This window comes from Eulemur rufifrons, chromosome 7 (genome assembly GCF_041146395.1).
Source record: "Eulemur rufifrons isolate Redbay chromosome 7, OSU_ERuf_1, whole genome shotgun sequence".
In the NCBI taxonomy this organism is placed as follows: Eukaryota; Metazoa; Chordata; class Mammalia; order Primates; family Lemuridae; genus Eulemur; species Eulemur rufifrons.
In genome coordinates this window covers 206487789-206510021 of record NC_090989.1, presented here as the reverse complement: position 1 = coordinate 206510021, position 22233 = coordinate 206487789, and the positions used below count along the sequence as shown (strand labels likewise).

The window sequence follows — 22233 nt, the reverse complement described above, 5'->3', positions numbered from 1 at the left end:
ATGTCAGGTAAGCCCATTACATGTATGTTCTGGAGTGCAGGAGAGAGGGCAGGGCTGGTGCTAGAATTGGGCTGGGGCTGGGCCTTGTGGGGTTTGCGCTCCCTACGGCACCACAGGAGGGAGCCCCCGGGGTTTCTGATCAGCCTGCCCAGACACGGGGCGGAAGGAGAAGCTGAGCCATGGACTTAAGCTGTCTGCACTCAAAATGCCAAACGGGAGTCAGGCTCTTTATGATGGAAGATCTCAGCATATAAATAGCATCTAAACTCATGGACCTAGATAAGCTCTCCTGGGTATCACTGAGCTCTGAGGTCTCTAATGTCTAAAAATTGGGTTGAGGAGAAAGTACCCACTAAATTAGACCAAAAGAAAAGAGAAACGTGGAGTGGAGTGTACTAGCATCTAAGACAAAAGCGTTCCCAGCAGCAGAAGCCAGGGGCACCCTGCTGATGTGCACTGCTTGTGCACCACAGCATCACAGCACACAGTGCACGTGCATCATGGAGGCGCGCCTGGTGGCTGCCCTGGGAAGAGACAGCCCAGGGCGCTGCGGAACGGGACGCAGGGACAGATCCCGCAGTTTGCAGCACGGAATTCTGACCAGTGAGTTGGTAGGGATAGAAGCCAGATTAGAGAAGCCTGAAGACTGAATGTGAGGTGGGGAAGCAGAGAAGGCAAGTTTAGACAACTTTCTCAGGAAATTGTGCTAATACAGAGCACAGAGTTGGACAGTAATTAGAGGGAAGGAGATGTAGGATCAAGGAGAACTCTTTTCTTCTTAAGCTAGGGAGCTCTTTGAGCATGTTTGTAAATCGATGTCAGTAATCCAGGGATGATACATGAGGGAGAAGGGGTCCCTGCTACAGGGAGCCCTGGTGAGGTGGGAGTTGAGGCGGTTGGAGCCCAAGGGGACACAACACTGTGTAGGAGCAGAGACACTTCTTCCGTTGGAACAGGAGGGAAGACAGAAGGAAAGCAGGGCTTTGTGTGCAGGTGAGCTTGTATATTGGTTGGTGGTAGGATGAGAGAGTTTCTTGCTAATTGCTCTTTTTTCAACTATAATATATATGAGGTGAGGTCCTCCACTAGGAGTTTTGGGGAAGGAGTTGTGATGTGATGAGAGAGGAAGAAATAGGAAATAATTGCTCAGGAAGTGGCCGAGCAAATTGACCAAGGAAGCATAGGAGGGTTGCAAGGCAGAGCCTGTTCGAGGTTTGTGGTCAGAAATCAAAGCCAAAGCAGTCGGCTCAGTTGTCTGATGGTCTCCGGCAGTGTTCAGCTGTGGGCATGGGGAAGAGAAGATGTAGAGTGGATTCACAGGGTCGGGATTTTTCGAGGCAAGTACCACAGTACCTAGAAAAGAGGGTAAGCAGGGAGTTGAGGGTGTTTGCAAAGGAATGATTATTTAAGCTTGGCAAAGTATTTATCTAACATAAGACCTTCCCTAGTAAGTATACTTAGTAAAGCATATATTTCTAGGTCTATCTAGATGCCTTTTTATATATATTCTTATAAATATGTTTTAACACCATGGTTTTGTTCAGGCTATTTTCTACAGCCTTTTGATTTTGGTTTTGGAAAACCAACTCTTTTTCCCCCTGGAACTAATGAGTGAGCAATCAAGAGGTTCTGTAAGCAAAAGTAAAAGCTGCAGACTTTGTTATGATTGGACCTGTGTTTGGAAATTCTGTGAATTGTGTTCTGTCAGCATCCTGCTCATGGAATAGGCTATGTAAACAATGAGTGCTGGGAGGTTCTATGAATGAGCAGCCTTCCTTCTTACTTACAGACTTAGCCACTGCAATTCTCCAGATTTCTGAGTGTTTATTTCATAGTAAAAAGGGCTCTAAAAATACCAGGTCAGTTAGGTTTTTATTGTAGATCATTTCATTTAAACTGCAATGGGACATATAAATTTTAAAAAGAAAAAAAGAAACATTGAAGGCAGGATTTTGAAGGGAAAGCTACAGAAACCTGTCTGTAGTAATTTGTTTTGGCTGTGAATGTAAAACTGCAAAAAGGAATGGGAATAAATCTGTTTCATTTTTTTAAGTTAGAGCAGTTGATATATTTAATTTACATTCTCAGGGTTTGACTAGCATACCAAAATGCACAAATACTATGCTATGCTATCTGAGAAAATTACATATACCAAGTTTTTTTTTTTTTCCTTTTAAGAGATGGTGTCTTGCTATATTTCCCAGGCTGGCCTTGAACTCCTGGGCTCAAGCAATCTTCTGGCCTTGGCCTCTGAGTAGCTACAACTACAGGTGCATGCCAGATATACTGAGTTTTAAATGAAAAAGAAATTCTCTTTTTGAACTTGCCTTAAAATGTCATTTGTAACTTTTTCTTTGTAATGTCATTTTAAAAAAAATTATAGGGGCACATCATACTGTAATTTTGAGTATCCAGAATAAGTTGAGAAAAGGATTAGGGTAGACTAGGCTTTAAGATAAGAGACAAGGGCTGTGAGTCAGTCCATGGAAGAATTATTAGTTAGGGGGTGGGGAGTGGACATGAAAATATGAAAGAACGGGAAATTGCAGGAAGTATTAATAAAACTTAGTTGGAAACAGATAAACAAGCTATTGAGAAAACAGACATAAATATGACAACTGTTTTAGGGATGATTGTGTTTATTGATTATGAAGATTTGAAATTATGGACAAGAACAGTAAGTACAAAGGAAAACAAATATTTTGTCTTTCACTGGACAGGAATTTCTCCCTTGTAGGAACTCCTGACCTTCTTCATGGGCCCAAGCAGTGAGAGTGCTAGGCTCCTGGTTCTTCCTGCTTTCTTGAGTCTTCTCCCCAGAAGCCATGGTGGTGCTGGGGTGTGGTGTTTTGCATATGGAGTCATGATAGGAGGCGGTGGCAAGAGCCAAGGGGAGTTTTTTATGGAGATGATTGCATAAAAACTACCTGCTTGCATGCATCTTGAAACTGTGGCAGCAATGATGTGACACCTGCCGTTCTAGGAACCCAGGAAGAAGGACCCTTGGGAGAGAAAGTGGAGATCATATCTGTAACTTAAGAAAATGGAAAATACTTAACTTTAGTATAGGTTATAAATGGTAGATTTGTAGGCAAACAGAATGCATTAAAGACTTCTCTCTTCCTAAGGAGGGCAGCTTCCAGACATTTGGCCTGCTTCAGAGAAACTGGGTCAGCCCTGACACTGAACCATGGAAATGAACATTTATTTAATGTCTGCTAGAGCCAGGTCTCTAGCCGATAATTTACATACATAGTTTCTTTCAGTCCTCCTGACCTTGAGAGGTTTTATTTTCTCCATTTCGAAGATAAAGAAACTGAAGCTTAGTGACAGTAAGTGATTTTCTCCACTGAGTGGCAGAGCTGCTAGGTGAACCTAGATGTATCTGACTCCCAGTCCTGGGATGTTTCCACTCTGAAAGTATTATAATTCAGGTCCTCAAGTAATCTCGATATACATGGTGGTCTAAGGCTTGTCTGTACCCATGTTGCAGTAGGCTTTGGACCGGAGGAAGGAATGACTGCAGCAGAGTTGGAGAGGTGATAGGGTACCCTGGGCTTCCCTCCATGCTGTCTTCTCTTGGTTCTTTCCCGGGGGGAAAAGGGGATACACATACATCGTGTTTGAGCTGTAGTCAGGTACGTGGGTAGTGATCCTCAGACTTGACAGTGCAGTGGGGTGGGCGGTGGTCCTGTTGCAGAAGCAGATTCTGGGGCCTCACCCTCAGAGGTTTTGACTGGAGTGGGACCAAGGTCATCTGCATGATAATTCATATTGAGGTATCTACACATCCTATCAGGAGAAACACTGATGTAGGTGACCCGGTATTCACAGTTGGCTCCTCCTGGGGCTCTTCACGCATTTTTTATTTGACGGTGGCAGACCTAGAGATGATATCCTCATTGTCACATAAGTGCAGGCAGGGCAGGTATTTGAGATGATTCAGAGGGCAGGAGGTGGATCTTGACCACAATAGTGAAGAAGGGAAAGAGAGGAGGTTAGAGGTACCCAGAACCCAGGAACTGGGCTTACCTGGCTATCAGATTATATCCCATGCTCACTCAAACTGAGATTTAAGATACAGCAGCTACTGATGATCGAAGATGTGCTGTGAGCAGCACACCATGTGACTACTTTCCATGTGTGTGCCTCACTTAATTTTGTCACAATCCTATGAAGTCAGTTTTATCATCTACATTTTATAGAACTGGAAATTGGGAGGCCTAATACTGTTTAAAAAAAATAACCCGAAGGTCACTAGCTAGGATTCAAAAGCCTGTTTAACTTTAAAGCTCCATGACCTTTCTTTCTCTGTCTTTTATTTTTTAATTATACAAATAATAAATACATCAGTATAGTCTTATAAAAAAAATCACACAGTCTAGCCACAGCAGCCTCCTCTCAACCCCTCACGTGCCTCCCTAGAAGTAATTTCTGATGTCAGTGGACTGTATAGATCCCTCTGGTCTTCTTTGCCTTTGTATGTAGAAATATGTTCATTTGTTTTAAATTTGTTTTCACATAAGTGGAATTATTCCGAATATATTCTGTAATTTACTTTCTTTATATAATAGTAACTCCTAGAGTTATTTCCAGATCAGCCACACAGATCTCCTTTATATTGCCAATATTCATCATTATACCAGAGACAAGAGGAATATTCAAAAACTGTAATCCAAACTAATTTTTTTAATGGATATTTGTTTAAACCAGAGCTTCTCAGCTGAGGCAGGTTTGCTCCCAAGGGGACTTGGCATTGTCTGGAGGCATTTTTGGTTGTCACAACTTGGGTGGGGGGTACTGCTGACATCTGGGGAGCAGAAGGCAGGAACGCACAGGACGGCGCACTGCGACTAAGAATAATCAGGCCCGAGATGTCAATAGTGCCGACATTTCGAAAACCTGATTGTGTTAAACCTACTCACCTTAATAGTATTTCCGCAGCCCCATTAAGAGGCTTGAGCAATATCTAGTTTCTCAACATTAACCTTTACTTAAAAGAGTGCATACTCAGGAGGCTGAGGCAGAAGGATTGCTTGAGCTCAGGAGTTTGAGACCAGCCTGGGCAACATAGTGAGACTCTGTCTTTTAAAAACCGAAAGGAAAAAAGAGTGCTGAGTAATAAGTACATTTATTTAAAATGGTGGAACTTCAGGTTTTCTGAGGAGAAAACCAATTATACTTGGCTTCTTCCCTGATTCAAAATCATATTTGAAATACTTTTGTACATCTCAAAGTATGATTTATAAAAGAAGCAAAATAATCAATGGGTGCTGTTGAATCTTGCTTCCTGACCATGTAATGGGGGAAAGTGTTTCGCAATGCATGTTTTATATGTTTAGTTTCCCTTCAGCAGGAAGTTATTCGCTGAATTAAACCTTGTCCACTTATGCTTGAGTAGATATAGATTCTGTAAAATTGTAAACCATTTAACAGTTTACTGGATTGAAATAAAAGGAACTATAGTAATTGCAGATATATTAGATAAAATCTGTTATGCCCTAATAAAACTAATAAGCAAGACTGTTGGAAGCAAGTTGTTGAGTTCCAGGTTGGCAAGTGAACATTATTTTTTTCTGTGGCATTGTTTAGGTTAATTTATTCAGACTGCCATTTTTGTCTTTGAAGGAGATAAGATATCGGCCCTAAGCTTAGACTTCTTTCAAAAAAAGTTCAACCATTTAGTACTACTCTGCTAAAGGATGCATTATCACAAATATTTGTATGAGTCTTTTTTCTCAAAATGATTTTAAATTAGTTTAAACGTGTGATTTTTAGAAAGAATGTATTAAAAGTAAACCCATACCTTTAATTTAGGATTTATTTTATTGATTGATTGACTGATTGTCAGAGACAGGGTCTTGCTCTGTTCCCCAGGCTGGAGTGCAATGGCATGATCATAGTTCACTGCAGCCTCAAATGCCTGGGTTCAGGTGATCCTTCTGCCTCAGCCTCCTAAGTAGCTGGGACTACAGGTGTGTGCCACCATGCCCAGCTAATTTTTTTGTTTTTTTGAGATAGGGTCTCACTCTATTACCCAGGCTGACATGCAGTGGTGGGATCACAGCTCTCTGTAACCTCAAACTCCTGAGCTCAAGGAATATTCCTGCCTCAGCCTCCCAAGTAGCTGGAACTGCAAGCATGCACCATCACACCTGGCTAATTTTTAAATTTTTTGTAATGACAGGGTCTCGCTGTATTGCTCAGGCTAGTCTTGAACTTCTGGCCTCAAGTGATCCACCCACCTTGGCTTCTCAAAGTGCTAGGATTATAGGCATGAGCTACTGTGTCCAGCCTAATTTAGGATTTATTTATTCTCAGTTTGGAATATAGATTATTATAGTATCAAGTATACTGTTACATGTTGAAATATCCTTCAATTCTTAATTTACAAATAACAAAGAAATACCATGAAAACAAAATCCTAAATGCCTTTTTAAGCAATTTGTATCTTATTTCTTTTATAGTTTTATCACCAACAAATGGGTATGTGTTGTGTCTTACAGTACGAAAACAGATTCTTTATTATTTCAGATATTAAAGATTTCAGATTTTAAAAGAGTTGTCAGTGAAACTATGTCACAATAATGGTATTGCCTGCCTGGGAAATCTCAGTATTGGAAGTGGCTTCAGACTAACAGGCACAGAATAATTATCACGATAGTGTGAAATATCTAACTTGCTTTATTCTACTTTGTATCTTTAGAACTTTTATCCAGAAGTAATTTGAGAGGTTTGTAGCTCTCCAACTTGTGTGTGTATCCCTGAACAACATGTTGAGTGTGCCTGTTGTTGAACTTTATATAAGTGGAGTTGTGCTGCCTATTTCTATAATTTTCTTCTTTTCCTTAGTATATGCTATACTTGACCCTTTGCTTCTCCAGGTAAATTTTTGAAAAGCTTCTAAAGTTCCACTAGAAACTGTATTTGGGATTGTTACTGATTACTGCATTGAGTCTCTATGCCAGAGAATTGATATCTTTGTGACTTTGAATTTTTCTTGCTAAGGCCATAGTTTATCTCTGCATTTATGCAGATCTTCAATGTATATTTTTAAAAGTTTCATAGTGTTTGTCTTCTTTGTTGTTTTGTCATGTAGTGCTATGCAAGGCATTGCTGGTCCATTTTACTCTATAGAGGCAACTTTTTTTTTTTTAGTAAATTTAGATGATGCTTATGTTTTGGTCTAATTTCTAGATTGTCTTTGTTGGCAGGGGAAAATGATAATTTAAGATTGTGTTATTAAGAAAATAAGCCAGTCATCACTATGGTATCTAATTTAGAAAAATGTAAATCACTTGAAGGTGATTTAATTAATTTAGGGATTTTTAATGTTAAGTAAGTAAATAATTCCAGTATAATAACATAAATGTTTTACTAGATGTTTACATAAAATGCTATAGGAACATAAAAGAGGAAGTAACTAATTTAGCATTTGGGCACAGGTATTTTATATGGTAAAAGAACACACGGGCCAGGCATGGTGGCTCACACCTGTAATCCCAGCAATTTGGGAGGCTGAGGCTACAGGATCACTTAAGGCCAGGAGTTTGAGACCAGCCTGCCAACAGAGTGAGACCCCCATCTCTGAGAAAAAAAAAAAAAAAAAATTAGCCAGTCATGGTGGCACGTGCCTGTGGTTCTAGCTACTCAGTAGGCTGAGGCAAGAGGATCCCTTGAGCCTGGGAGTTGGAGGTTGCAGTGAGCTGTGATGTCACCACTGCACTCCAGCCTGGATGACCCTGTCTCAAACAACAAAAAACACGCCCCATCAAATATTCAAAATGGCACCACGTCTGCAGGCCCAGGACTAAATAGACTGGATACTTCTATAAAGGCTTGAAGAAGGAGAATGTTAAACATGCTGTGCTATACCTGTGGGGTAAATTTTTTTGGCCAAAAATAATTGAATACATTAGATTGAACTGACAAAGGCTTTATTTTACGAAGCAGGTTTATAGGAAAAATAATTTTTTAGATGTGTATATCTACATTATAACTTCCATTTAAATACAGCTGAGACTGATTTGGAATTTTCCAGGGCCTTTTCTGCAAAGATAGCCCTTTGGTGTTGCTTCTCCTGTCCCTCCCGGATGTTCTAATACTGTGGTGTACCCACAGGTTACCACAAGCTGAGTAGCACCGAAGCAGCATATTATTCAGTGAAATTACATCCATATCGGTGTGCAAGGTTCTGCTCAGTGTTACCAAATTGAGTAAATCTCTTTGAAGTAAAAGTACATAGCAATGTCATATTCTTCCAGTATTCTGCAGGTGGGTATTTTTTGACCTGAAACTTAGGAAAGCAAATTTTGAAAAAGAAAATTTATCATGTTCTATTATAAGAAAATCACAAAGGAACCCGTCGTGATTGTATTGCTCAGTAGCTATTGAAGAGCAGTCTATTCTATTGAGTTTGATTCAGCCAGTGTTTACTGAATGACTATTATGTGAAATGCTGAGGACTAGTTCACAGTTGTACTAAGGAATGTGAGGATCAGTAAGACAGTGCCTTCCCTAGAGAGCCTGTAGGCTGATGAGTAGAAAGAGTATACTTTCAACTATACCATAAGGCAAACTTGGAAGGTGCAGAGAGAGAAATACAAACAGAAGACTGGAGATTTCAGGAGGACGAGGGCTAAGGCAGTCGGGAATGAGAACAGCAATCTTGGAGAAAGATGGATTTTGAAAGATAGGTGTCATTTTGGCAGCTAGAGGTGGATGGGGGTTGTGGGGTTTCTCTGGAGAAAGAAATGATCTGGAAGTGGGAAGGGGTGGGGTGAATTTGGCAACCAGCAGGGAGTCTGATGTCACCAAGTCACAGGGATCAAAGAGCAGGCAGAGGGGAAGTAAGTTGGCTTGGGTGAGTTGAGGCCATGTGGGGGCAGGCTGTGCTTAGGAACCCGTGAAGGCCTGGAGCCTGAGGGGTGGCAGGAGCGTTTTTGCAACAGCCCTTTTTCCTCCTCCTTTCTTGACTCCGTCCCTCATCATTTTCCTCTGTGGGTCCCAGCCACATCGCCCCTGCACTCTTTCTTTCCCTTGCCTCTTCACAACCTGCCGCCCTTACTCTTCAGCTGTCAGTATAAGCTCAGATGCCATCACCTCCGGGAGCACTCTGCAACCGGCAGTTGGAACTCCTCATTCCTTGCTCTGTTCCCACAGTGATTGTCTTACCCCTCATTGTAGCACTCAACGCGTTCTGTCTCGTATGATGATTGTTCCCATCTCTGTCGCCCTTTGCCAGATTGTAGGGGCTTCTCATCCCGATAGCCCCAGCAGAGTGGCTTGAATACAGCTCACACTCTATATGTTTGCTGAACGAATGAATAAACGATCCTTGTTTACAAACTGTGTCTTTTGGGTATGTTATGTATAAAGAGACATGTGCAAAAGAGAGCAAAGTGGTGGGAATTCTAAAAGACTTTAATGATCTGATGAAGAAATTGTTTGGAGAAGCATAAAATATGTGCTCTGTCTCAGTTTGAGAATACTGACCACAATTTGGCTCTCCTAGCCCTTTGCTTGAGCAAAAACCACAGCCCTCCTTCCACACCCGGAGCATGTGCCAAACCACAGCCTGTGCTCCAACTTTCCTAACCCGCCTGTGAATGTGCTGCCTGTTACAAGATGGAGCGGACACAAGGAGGCGGGGACAAATTAGAGCACCTGAAAACAAGGGCAGTGGATTCTCCCCTGGATTTATTAAAAAACTCTCACCTTATGAAAGTGTACCTCCATGGTGTAAGTGTTTTCAACAGTTTTTCAAGCATTAGGAGAGTTCTTTCATTCTTAAAACTCCTATATGAAGCAAAATTGGGCTTAAAACTGTTTTATGTGCAGCTGTGTTCCTACACTTTCCACCCTTGAAAGGTTTTAGATCACGAATCAGGGTGATGCATTTGCACATCTTCTTTGTGTCAGAACTTATTCATTTACATCCACATCCTTTTTGTAGATATCAATTTGTGTATTTAGAAACCCAGTTCCTCATTAGTAAAATGAGAGGGTTTGAGTAGGGTTTCTCTAAGATGGCTCTGCTAGCATTTTAAAAAGAATCTGTTGGTGTGTGACTGTAGGAATTGATTTTTGTCCAAGAGCCAATGCCTAATCTTTAATGATTTTGTGTTTACACTATTTGCCACTAGGTGGCAGTAAAAAAAATTATTCTTAGCAATGAGAAATGCTCATCAATGTTTGGTTTACTTTAAAAGAGAGAATTAGGGGACGGAAGAAGTTTGAGGTGTCTTTTAAAGTTATGTAGCCATAGGCAGGCCTCAATGTATTGTTTCTAGGACTTATGCTTGTTTTATCCAGGAATAAAACTCTTATGGCCCTCTGTAGTAATTCATATTAGGGAATTACAGAAAAAATAAAAGTTAAAGTAATTTTGTTTTACAAAATATTTTTTATGTTAAAAATTAGAATATGGGATAGAAACTTTGAAAATACAGATAATTTAAAGAAGAAATTATAAATCACTCCTAGAAATAACCAATGTTAAGTATTTGTTACATTTCTTCCCAGTATTTTTTTTTTTTTTCTGAGACAGAGTCTCGCTCTGTTGCCCGGGCTAGAGTGCCCTGGCATCAGCCTAGCTCACAGCAACCTCAAACTCCTGGGCTTAAGCAATCCTACTGCCTCAGCCTCCCCAGTAGCTGGGACTACAGGCATGCACCACCATGCCCAGCTAATTTTTTTTTTCTATATATATTTTTAGTTGGCCAGATCATTTCTTTCTATTTTTTAGCAGAGACGGGGTCTCGCTCTTGCTCAGGCTGGTCTCAAACTCCTGACCTCGAGCGATCCACCCGCCTCGGCCTCCCAGAGTGCTAGGATTACAGGCGTGAGCCACCTCGCCTGGCCTCTTCCCAGTATTTTTGTACATACAAAATTAAAATCATGTTGAACATTCACTTTTGCACCTTGCTTTTCATACGATTATGTAGTCTTTTCCTGTATCGGTAAATATTTTTTTACGACATGATTCACACTGTCAGATAAACCATGATAAATTCAACCAATCTGATGTGATTGGGTACTTTGATTGCTTCTGGATTTTTACAATTGTTAAGTAATGCTGCCATACACCTAAATCTTTCTCTAGGGTATATTCTTGGAAATTGAATTACTGGGCAAAATGTTTTGGCTAGTGACTTAGTGCATTTTGTGCTGCTATAGCAGAATACCTGAAACTGGATAATTTATAAAGAACAGAGATTTATTTCTTCCAGTTCTGGGGACTGTGAAGTCCAAGGTCGAGGGGCCTGCATCAGCAAGGACCTTCTTGCTGTATCATCTTATGGCAGAAGGAGGAAGGGCAAGAGAGCACATATGTCAGAAAAGGGAGGCTAACTCATCCTTTTATTGGGAACCCACTCCCAAGATAATTAACCCACTCTCGCAATAATGGCATTAATCCATTCATGAGGGCCTAATCACCTCTGAAAGGCCCCACCTCTTAACATTGTTGCATTGGGGAAAAGTCTCCAACACATGAACTTTGGGGGACACATTCAAACCATCGTAGCTACATATTATCAAGTGACTTCCCAGAAGGCTTTACAAATTTGTGCTCCCAGCAGCAACGGAGTGCCCATCTCACCACATCCTTGCCAACACTGAGTATTATGGTATAGGTTGTTCTTTTTTTTTAAATGGGGTGAGGAACTATCTTTATAGAATTTGATTTTTAAAATCAGTTGCTAACTGTATCATTTCAGAAATCTAAGTCAGGGCAGATCTGCCAATTAAGTTACAGTAGTTCCCCTCCTTATCCATAGTTTCCCTTTCTGTGGTTTCAGTTACCCCCAGTCAATCCCTGTCCAAAAATGTTAAATGGAAAATTTCAGAAATATAAAATTCATAAGTTTTAAATTATATACTATTCTGAGTAGTGTATTGAAATCTCATGCTGTGCTGCTCTCTGCCTCCTGGGACATGAACCATCCCTTTGTGCAGCACTTGCATGCTGTATACACTACCCACCTGTTAGTCACTTGGTAGCCGTCCCAGTTATCAGATCAACTGTCACAGCTTTGCAGTGCTTGTGTTCAAGTAACCCTTATTTTAATTAATAATGGCACCAAAGCATAAGAGTAGTGACGCTGACACTTTTATTACAGTATATTATTATAATTGTTCTATTTTATTATTAGCTATTGTTAATCTCTTACTGTGCCTAATTTATAAATTAAACTTTATCATAGGTATGTGTATACAGGAAAAAAGTACATATAGGGTTCAGTACTATCCAAGGTTTCTGGCATTGACGGAGAGTCTTATAACATATCCCCCTTGGATAAGGAGGAACTACTGCATTTTCATTTTTCCAAGACCTTATGTGTTAAAGTCAACTTGTACACTGCAAGCATTAGAACTCCAGTCGTGTGCCATATAACAACATTTCAGTCAATGACAGCCCACATACACTTATAATGGTGGTCCCATCAGATTATAATCAAGCTGAAAAATTCCTACGGCCTAGTGACATCATAGCTGTCGAAACATTTTAGAGCCAATGTATTACTCACATGTTTGTGGTGATGCTAGCGTATACAAACACACTGCACTGCCAGTCATACAAAAGTACAGCACATACAATTATGCATACTACATAATGCTTGATAATAATAATGATAAATGACTTCATTACTTATTCATTGTACTATGCTTTTTGTTACTTTAGAGCATACTCCTTCTACTTATTAAAAAAAAAGTTTACTGTAAAACAGCCTCAAGCAGGGTCCTTCAGGAGGCAGTCCAGAAAAAATCATTGTTATCATAGGAGATGACAGCTCCCTGCATGTTATTGTCCCTGAAGACCTTCCAGGGGGACAAGATGTAGAGGTGGAAGACAGTGATATTAACGATCCTGACGCTCTGTAGGCCTTGGCTAATGTGTATATTTGTGTCTTAGTTTTTAACACAAAAGTTTAAAAGTTAAAAAAAATTAAAAATAAAAAAGATCATAGAACAAGGATATAAAGAAAGAAAATATTTTTGTATAGCTGTATAATGTGTGTGTGGTTTTTTTCTTTTTTTTTTTTTGAGACAGAGTCTGGCTCTGTTGCCTGGGCTAGAGTGAGTGCCGTGGCGTCAGCCTAGCTCACAGCAACCTCAAACTCCTGGGCTTAAGCGATCCTACTGCCTCAGCCTCCCGAGTACCTGGGACTACAGGAATGCACCACCATGCCCGACTAATTTTTTCTATACATATTTTTTTAGTTGGCCAGATAATTTCTTTCTATTTTTAGTAGAGACGGGGGTCTCACTCTTGCTCAGGCTGGTCTCGAACTCCTGACCTCGAGTGATCCTCCTGCCCCGGCCTCCCAGAGTGCTAGGATTATAGGCGTGAGCCACCGTGCCCGGCCTACAATGTGTATTTTAAGTGTCACTACAAAAGAGTCAAAAGGTAAAAATCAAAACATATATTAGGGAAAAAATTACAGTAAGCTAAGGTTAATCTATTATGGAAGAAAGAAAAAATTTTTAAATAAATTCAGTGTAGCCTAAGTGTACAGTGTTTATAAAGTCTACAGTAGTGAACAGCAATGTCTTAGGCTTTCGCATCCACTTAGCACTCACTGACTCACCCAGAGCAACTTCCAGTCCTTCAACCTCCATTCATGGTAAGTGCCCTATACAGGGGACCATATTTTATCTATTATACTTGTATTTTTACTTGTATCTTTTCTATGTTTACATACATTTAGAAACACAAATACCACTGTGTTACAGTTGGTTACAGTATTCAGTACAGTCACTTGCTAAATAGGTTTGTAGCTTAGGAGCAATAGGCTATACCATACAGCCTAGGTGTGTAGTAGGCCATCCCACCGAGGTTTGTGTGAGTGCACTCTGTGATCTTTGCTCAACAATGAAATCACCTAACGACATATTTCTCAGAACATATACCTGTTGTTAAGCAACATATGTCTGTAGTATCTAGGGAACTGTTTGTGGCCATTTTAAACATTACTCAGGAATTATTTATAATCCCTGATTACAGCCTATGAATCTATGAAATGTTTAGATTTTTTTTTTTCTTTTTTTAACTTCCATTGGCTCAGCTGCCAAAGGAGCTCAGGCAGTGTTGGAAAGTCACCCTCCATGCACTGGTCCCAGACCTTAGGGTGTGAGTGCTTCTGAGAGGCACTGGGTTAGAGGGGAAAGCCTGGGCATGGTTTTGTTTAAGATCTACAATCTTAACTGATCCAGGGCTGTGACTTCCTTGAAACCAGTTTCCTTCTATTGTGAACTATATTACTTTCCATCCTAACTGGATCTGTATGTAGTACCTTGTGCTTTAATTTTTTGAGGGTCAATCATGTGAAATATAGTAATAGCCACTTGTTTATGAGTGGCTTAATTGAAACATTGCTTAATTGAATTTGTTTAAAAACTGAACCTGGGATTTTCAGTGTGATACCATACTTAGATAACTTAGCATAGTACCTCACACACAGTAAAGCACTCAATAAATTTTAGTTGTCATAATTGTTCGAGTGCCTTCAGGAAGCAGCATTTCACCAGGTGAAAGGCATAGGAGAGTCCCCCAGGCAGAGGGAATAAGACATATTAAAGTCCTGGTGGGCCAAAGAACCTGTGGCCCTCCAGAGTTCCAATTATGCTAGTGAGGGGAAGCCGGCCCAGTGGTGGGTGTCGGGGGTACCGGTGGAGCCAGGCCCTTTTCCCTTAGGGAAGAAGTTTGGGTTTCATGGTAAGTTACTGGAAGTCAGAGAAGGGTTTCAAACTGAGCCCAGTCAGATTTGCATTGTTAAAAACTATCTCCTGGAGAGTGGATATAGGGAGGTTCTTTTTTTTTTTTTTTTTTTTTTTTTTTTTGAGACAGAGTCTCACTTTGTTGCCCGGGCTAGAGTGAGTGCCGTGGCGTCAGTCTAGCTCACAGCAACCTCAAACTCCTGGGCTTAAGCGATCCTACTGCCTCAGCCTCCCGAGTAGCTGGGACTACAGGCATGCGCCACCATGCCCGGCTAATTTTTTGTATATATATATTTTAGTTGTCCATATAATTTCTTTCTATTTTTAGTAGAGACGGGGTCTCGCTCTTGCTCAGGCTGGTCTCGAACTCCTGACCTCGAGCGATCCACCCGCCTCGGCCTCCCAGAGTGCTAGGATTACAGGCGTGAGCCACCACGCCCGGCCTAGGGAGGTTCTTTATGAGGTTTGGCCATATGATAGGTAACCAGCCTTGGGCAGCCACTTAAACTCTGTGTAATGTCCTCATCTGTAACACAGATTCAATAATAGTACCTACTATAGGGTGTGAGGATTAAATGAGTGCCATTTGTAAAGCACTTAAAACAGCTCCCGGCACATAGTAAGTGTTTTAAGTGTTTGTTAAATAGAATGCCAAAAGTCTGGTGGCAGAAGGTTGAGTATTTCCGGTTCTGCCCTCTCTCCACCTAACATCAGACTGCCCCTGACTCTGAGCCTGCCTAGTTTCCAAACCAAGCCCTCCTGGCCTGCCCCCTCCTCTGCCTGGTCTACCTGGGACACTTCCACATGGATTTCACATGTGGCTGGCCAGGCCTGGTTGGGCTTTCCTTCCCACCCCCACCCAACACCTGCCTTGCACCCCACTCTGGGGTTCAGGCCCTGTCCTGAGCTTGCTGGAAAGCACCAAGTGCCCTCCCTGCTGTGTACGCCCTACCCTTCCAGTGAGCATGGCTCCCCTCTGGGTAGCACACTAGCTTGTGCCTGATCTCCCTGATTGCCAGCCCAGCTGTGGCTGCTTGCCCTCACCCAGATTGTGCTTGGTTTGGGGGAAGAACTTGGAGATCACTTCTCCTGGGACTACTGTCAGCTCCTGTTTGTTTTGTGTACGTAGAGCAGGTTGAACTGAAAGGGGGGTGGGGGGAGGCAATATATTCAAATAGCTGAATCCAGCCTTTCTTTAGTAAGGAGACTTTTAATATCATATACCTTGTAAAAAGTTCATTCTGATTTTGTAAATTTCCTGTTTTTCTCCCTTTCCAATTAATTCATTTTTTGGTAAATCATGCTGTACGTATTGCTGGTCTTTGTTTTTTTAATCATTCATGTCTTCTCCCAAGTAGTAATATTTTAAAGCTACCATGTTAACTTGCCATAAACTTTTCTCACTTGAAAACACTAGACGGTGTCATGTAGAGATGGCGGATTTCAACTTACATTACTTAGGAGTGTTTGGTTGGAGTTCTGTTTTGAGGATACTGAAGCAGGTCTGAGCACCAAGAGAGAAAGTACCATGATCTACACAAAAGGATGTGCACTAGTTTCAGGGTAGAGTTTTTCCCCAGGGGTAGGGACTGCTGTAGAATTGTTGTGGGGAAGGGGAGAGGGCACAGAAGGCTTCATCTGTATTTCTAATATTTTATTGACTAAGTTTAATGGTGGGTGAAATTTGTCATATTATTTTATATCTTTTTATATATGTGAAATATTTTATGATGAAATTGAAAGAAGTGCCATAATAGATTAGTGGTAACTACCCTGGGTGTCACTGGTCTGTGTGCTACGTGTTTGTTGTACCTGGTCTATGGGGCCTACCCATCACCGAGGTGCCCTTAGCCTCTGTCCTGGATTAGACTGTCATCTCCAAGTGTTTGTGTTTGGATTTACATATATACACATGTACATTTATATGCATATATGCATATTCATTTTATCTTGTAATGTGTTATCACAAAATGCAGTGTAAGACTTTTAAAAAATCAAATATTTCCAAATAAAATCTTTTTAAAATAGTAAATATTTTTTTCTGATTATAAAAGTATTACTGCCAGCATTTGTGTTTTCTCTTATTAACTATCTGCTCATATTTATTTTTTATGCTCTTAGTGTTTGTCATATATTTTGTACATTAATTTGATTATATATGGTCTGTACTATTTGTTGTTAATATTCTTCCTAGTTTGTGCTTATGTTATTTTCTGATAAACACAAAGTTTTATTTTTATTTAGTACAACTGATCTGTTTACCTTATGACTTGATTTTCAGTTTATAAAGTTATTTCTCATTTAGATACTTGAGAAATACTTATAATTTCTTCTTGTTTATTATTTTATTTCATTTTTGCATTGTTCTCTTTAATTTACATTAAACTCAAGTATATTTTGATGAATAATTTAAAGTGAGAATCTAACCTCTTTCTTAAAATAGGTTTCCAGGCACCACTTATTGCATAATTTTTCTTTTTTCTACCGATTTGTGATGCGTTGTCTTATATTAACACATTAACTGCCATGTGAGTTATATTTAACTCACGCTAGTTTTGAGCCTGAGACCTTGTGAAGCAAAATCTGGGCAAAACCCTGCAATTGGTTTGTGAAAATCTTACTTGTTGAGTTCTTACTGTTACAATTAGTATTGACAATTTAATTCTAAAAACGTGGATTAAATGAATAGAGGTCAATAAATTTTGTTTTTCTACTTATGTTTACCTTTAAATTGCACTTAAGTCTGACAAGTTCAGAAAAACACTTACCCTTATGAATTGTTTTTCAAGTTTTGACATTATTTTTTATATTATTAATTTTCAAGTTTTTATATTACTTTTTTATTCAAAAAAAACACAGAAAACAATAAAAAATAAAATTTTCATTAAATTAGAAAGGACTGTTTTGTTTTTGAAATTTTTATTCTATTTTTGTAATAAACACCGTGACCCCAAGGAAAAAAAATTTTTTTCTAGTGTGGCAGTCAGTGTGTTAAATTCTCATATCTACTCTGATAAACATATTTTACTGAGTTAAAAAAAATAAAGATCCATTCTTAGTATGATTAAAGCACTGTTTATTCATTATATATTTTTATTTTACTGTTTGACTCAGTTTTAATGTACTAATTTTCATGCTCATTTATTTCTTTTTTACACCTTGAATCAAAGTGAGCTGAGTACTTAGACAAATAGAGATTTTTGGTTTCATAAAAACTACCTCATTTACAAATAACTCAAATTATAGGCATTGTACATATAGGCACTTGCATTCACTTTTAAGAAGTTAATTTTTCTCTTTATTTTTTTAGAGTTTAATATCTCATATACTTTCAGCATTCAGATTTGATGAAAAAGAAGTTGGTCTTTTCACTCAAGGTCTTGGGTATGCGGCTGTAGATTACTATCCTGGTTTGCTTAAAAATGTGAGTATTTTAAATTTATTAGTATTGAAATTTTCATTGCTGAATGTACCATCAGCAAAAAGGGTAAATGGAAATATTTCACTCCTCCAGGAGAGATGTTTAACTTTTCTTTGTTTATCTCTTCTTACCTTGGGTAGACTTACTGCCATGTAAGGAAGAAATGTGAGATGGGAGGTTATGAGAAAGGAGAAGGAAACCAGGAAAGGTTTTATTAAATCTACCAATCAACCTCTTCTTCTCGTAACCCATCTCAGTTATTCATTCCAAGATTTTTGCAAGAAGAGCTTGCCTTAATCAGGATAAACACAGCCTTGTACTGTTGGACAAACCTAGTATTTAAAATAACTTGATTGGAATTTTATGTTAAAGCAAAGCAGAAAATTCAGTAAATAATCTTGGAAATAGAGTGATATTAATATATTTACCTCTTAGTATTTAAAGCTTTGTTTTCTTCTGGCTCAAATTGTAGTCAAATATAGGAAGTTTTAATCTATGATTTTGATATAACTTTCTAAAATTATTATGAGATTTTTAACGTTAACCATTCTGGTCTTTTAGAAGCTTTATACATGAAAACCATTTTTTAAAATGAACTAAAGTTAAAAAGAAGAAATAAACTAACTCTAACTTTTTTTAAATGGTTTGGTTTTAATTCTTAGGAAATTAATGATCTATTGTTCATTGCCTAAATAAGAATGCAGAATAATAAACATTAAACATAAAATCCCAGTTATTAGTAACTGTGACTTGGCACTGTTTTCTTTTCACTCTGACAAAGTAAAACATAAGGAGAAGACGGCGGGGGGTTGGGGGGAATCTCAACGGAAATATCACTCACACCAAGAAAAATAGAACTGATGTAATCCTGTTTGCAGGGTGAGTTAACCTGCAACTGATTTTGTGTTACAGATGGTTTTATCATTAGTGTCTGAACTCAGAGAGAATCATCTTGATGGATTTAACACTCAAAGGCGGTAGGTGTTAAACTAAACGTCCCTATTCTCAACTTTCAAAATGTATCAGTTTAGTTATGAGAGGAAAATTTTATAATTCATAGGAAATGCATGTTTATAGTTAAGGTTTTATTCTATATAGAGAGATTATTTTAGTGGAATACATAGCAAATTGGTGTGTTTTTTCAAATTTTCTTTTAAAATTACTATTCTCTCAACTGTAATGGAGCAGTAAGTGGATCATATAATGTTTTCTGTGTACCCATTAGGTAAAAAGCCCTACATATACAGTCGGGAAAACACAAGAGAGAGGAACACTTAGGCTCACCCTGGGATTGCTCACTCTGTGAGAGAAGAAGGTGCTCGATGCAAGTGCTCTCATGCCAGCCTGTCCCACCCTGTCCCCCCAACCTCGCCACACAGAATCAAGATGTTTACAAGGCAACATTTGATGTGCGCAGATGTCTATTTTAAGAAACATAATATTCCAAAATCTAGACTAAACAAATCAAATAGATTCAGACAAATTAAAAGGCAATTAATCACATTACAAATGTTTCTTCACTCGGTGAAAGAAATCAGAGTTGTTTTCATTGGTGAGCATTTCATTTTTAACATATCATTAACCAAGGGAATCTGGGGACTGCGGGACTTTGTGGTTTTTTTGTAAAACTATTGCTAATTAAAGCTCTATCAGAAATAGTCTTTGCCCTCAGCCTTTAAGAATCCTTTGCCTCTAACCCTTAAAGTAAGCTATAAAATTCTTAGAAGAAAACGTTGGTGAAAATCTTCATGACATTGGATTTGGCAATGATTTTTCAGATAGGACACCAAAAGTACAAGCAACAAAGAAAAAATAGGTAAATTGGACTTTATTAAAATTAAGAATTATTATGAATCAAATAATACTATTAGGAAAGTAAAAAGACAACTTACTGAGTGATTGAAAACTTTTGCAAATATTATCTCTGATAAGGGATTAATGTCCAGAATATATAATGAACTCAACAACAAAAAACCTCAATTCAAAAATGGGCAAAAGACTTGAATAGACCTTTCTCCAAAGAGACAAAAGTGGAAAATAAGCATATGAAAAGATACTCAACATCACTAATCATTGGGGAAATGCAAATCAAAACCACAATGAAAAACCACATCCACTAGGATAACTGTTATTTAAAAAAAAAATGGAAAGTAACAAGTGATGGGGAGGATGTGAAGAAATTGGAACCCTTGTGCATTGCTGGTAGAAATGTAAAATGATGCAGCCACTGTGGAAAACAGTTTGGCAATTCCTCAAAAATTTAAGCATAGAATTACTACATGACCCAGAAATTCCACTCCTAGATATGTATCCAAAATTAGGAACTTTATTATATGTGTGTGTGTGTATGTATATATGAATGAAAGCAGAAACTTGAACAGATATCTGTATACCAATGTTGATTAGTCTCAGTAGCCAAAAGGTGGAGACATACCCAAGTGTCCATGATCAGACAAATGGATAAACAAAATGTGTTTATTCCATTCAAAGGAATAAAATTTTGATATATGTAAGAACAGAGGGACCTTGAAGATACATCCCATTTTTAGTGAAATAAGCCAGACACAGAAGGACAAATATTGTTTAATTCCACTTATATGAGGTACCTAGAATAGGCAAATTTGTAGAGACAGGAAGCTGAATAGAGGTTACTGGGAGCTGGAGTGAGGGACGAAGGGGAAGTTATTGTTTAATGTGTATAGAGCTTTTTCAGGGGATTATGAAAAATTTTGGTATATACAGAGTAGTGATGAGTACACACAATGTGAAATGTATTTAATATCACTTAATTATTACCACTTATAAGTGTTTAAATAACTATTATTTATGTTTTACCACAATAAAAAAATAAGAAAAAAATCAAATGTCATACTATTGTATACTCTCTCTCGAATGAATAAAATTTAAAACACTCACATTATCATGTGTAGACATAGAACTACCATATCTCTTATAGATTGTTAGTGAGAATATGAAATGGTATAACTACTTGATAAATAGTGAAGCAGTTTATTATAGAGTTAAACATATGCTTACTCTGCAGCTCGCCCATTCCCCTCTTGAGTATTTACTCATAGCAAATAAAAGCATAGATACTACTACTTGTCTATGAATGTTCATAGCTGCTTTATTTATAATAGTTCAAAACGAGAAACAATCCAAAGGACCCATCAGCAAGTGAATGGATTAAAAAAAAAATCTGAATATCTGTTGCTCCCATTTGAAAAATGAAAAGACTGGTTGTAAACTGTGAGAAAATATTTTCAGATTGTACATCTGATAAAGGGCTCATATCCAGAATGTATAAAGAATTCAGTAATAAGACAAATAACCTAGTTTAAAAGTGGGCAAAAGATTGGAATACACATTTTAGTAAAAAATATATACAAATGGTTAATACCACCCAAGTCCTTGTATGTGAATGTTCATAGCATTATTCATAACGGTCAAAAAGTGGAAGCAATCCAAATATACACAACTCATGACTGGATAAACAGAATGTGGTATGGTTATACAATATACAATAGAATACTATTTCTCAATAAAAAGGAAGTGACCCATGCTGCAACATGGATGAACCTCAAAAACATTGTGTTAAGTGAAAGAAGACATCACATAAGACCACATATTGTATGATTTCATTTATATGAAATATTCAGAATAGGCAAAGCATAAAGTAGATTAGTTGTTGCCTGGGGCTGGGAGTAGGAATTAGGGATTTCCTGAAAATGAGCACTGAGGATCTTTCCAAGGTGATGGAAATATCCTAAAACTAGATGGGGATGATGGCTTTCCAGTTCAGTAAATTTATGATAATTCATTGAATTGTGCATTTAAAATAGGTAAAGTGTGTGGCATTATGAAGTACCTAAAAATAAGATGAAGAATCTATGGTAGGCATTGGAAGTGTTTAGATTCATTTATTTACATGTCAGGTAAAGACTTTGATTTAACTGTGAGGTGAATGTTGACTAATAGATCTTTTGAATAATGTTATTAAAATTTATTAAAAGCACTTAAAATATCAATAAGACACAATGTATATGTACTCCCTACATTAGACTCCCCAAAAATGCATTAGAGTTGGTAAT

General features: G+C 38.4%; 1 protein-coding gene across 1 annotated transcript in view; it reads left to right on the top strand.

Moving 5' to 3' along the window:
• The window catches only part of FANCC (FA complementation group C), a 219736-nt gene that overhangs the window by 132633 nt on the left and 64870 nt on the right, over window positions 1–22233 (top strand). Inside the window, exons 5-6 of the mRNA XM_069476304.1 lie at window positions 18032–18145; window positions 19055–19119. Of these exons, the coding sequence (XP_069332405.1) occupies window positions 18032–18145; window positions 19055–19119 (179 nt within the window). The remainder of the gene's footprint in view (window positions 1–18031; window positions 18146–19054; window positions 19120–22233) is intronic.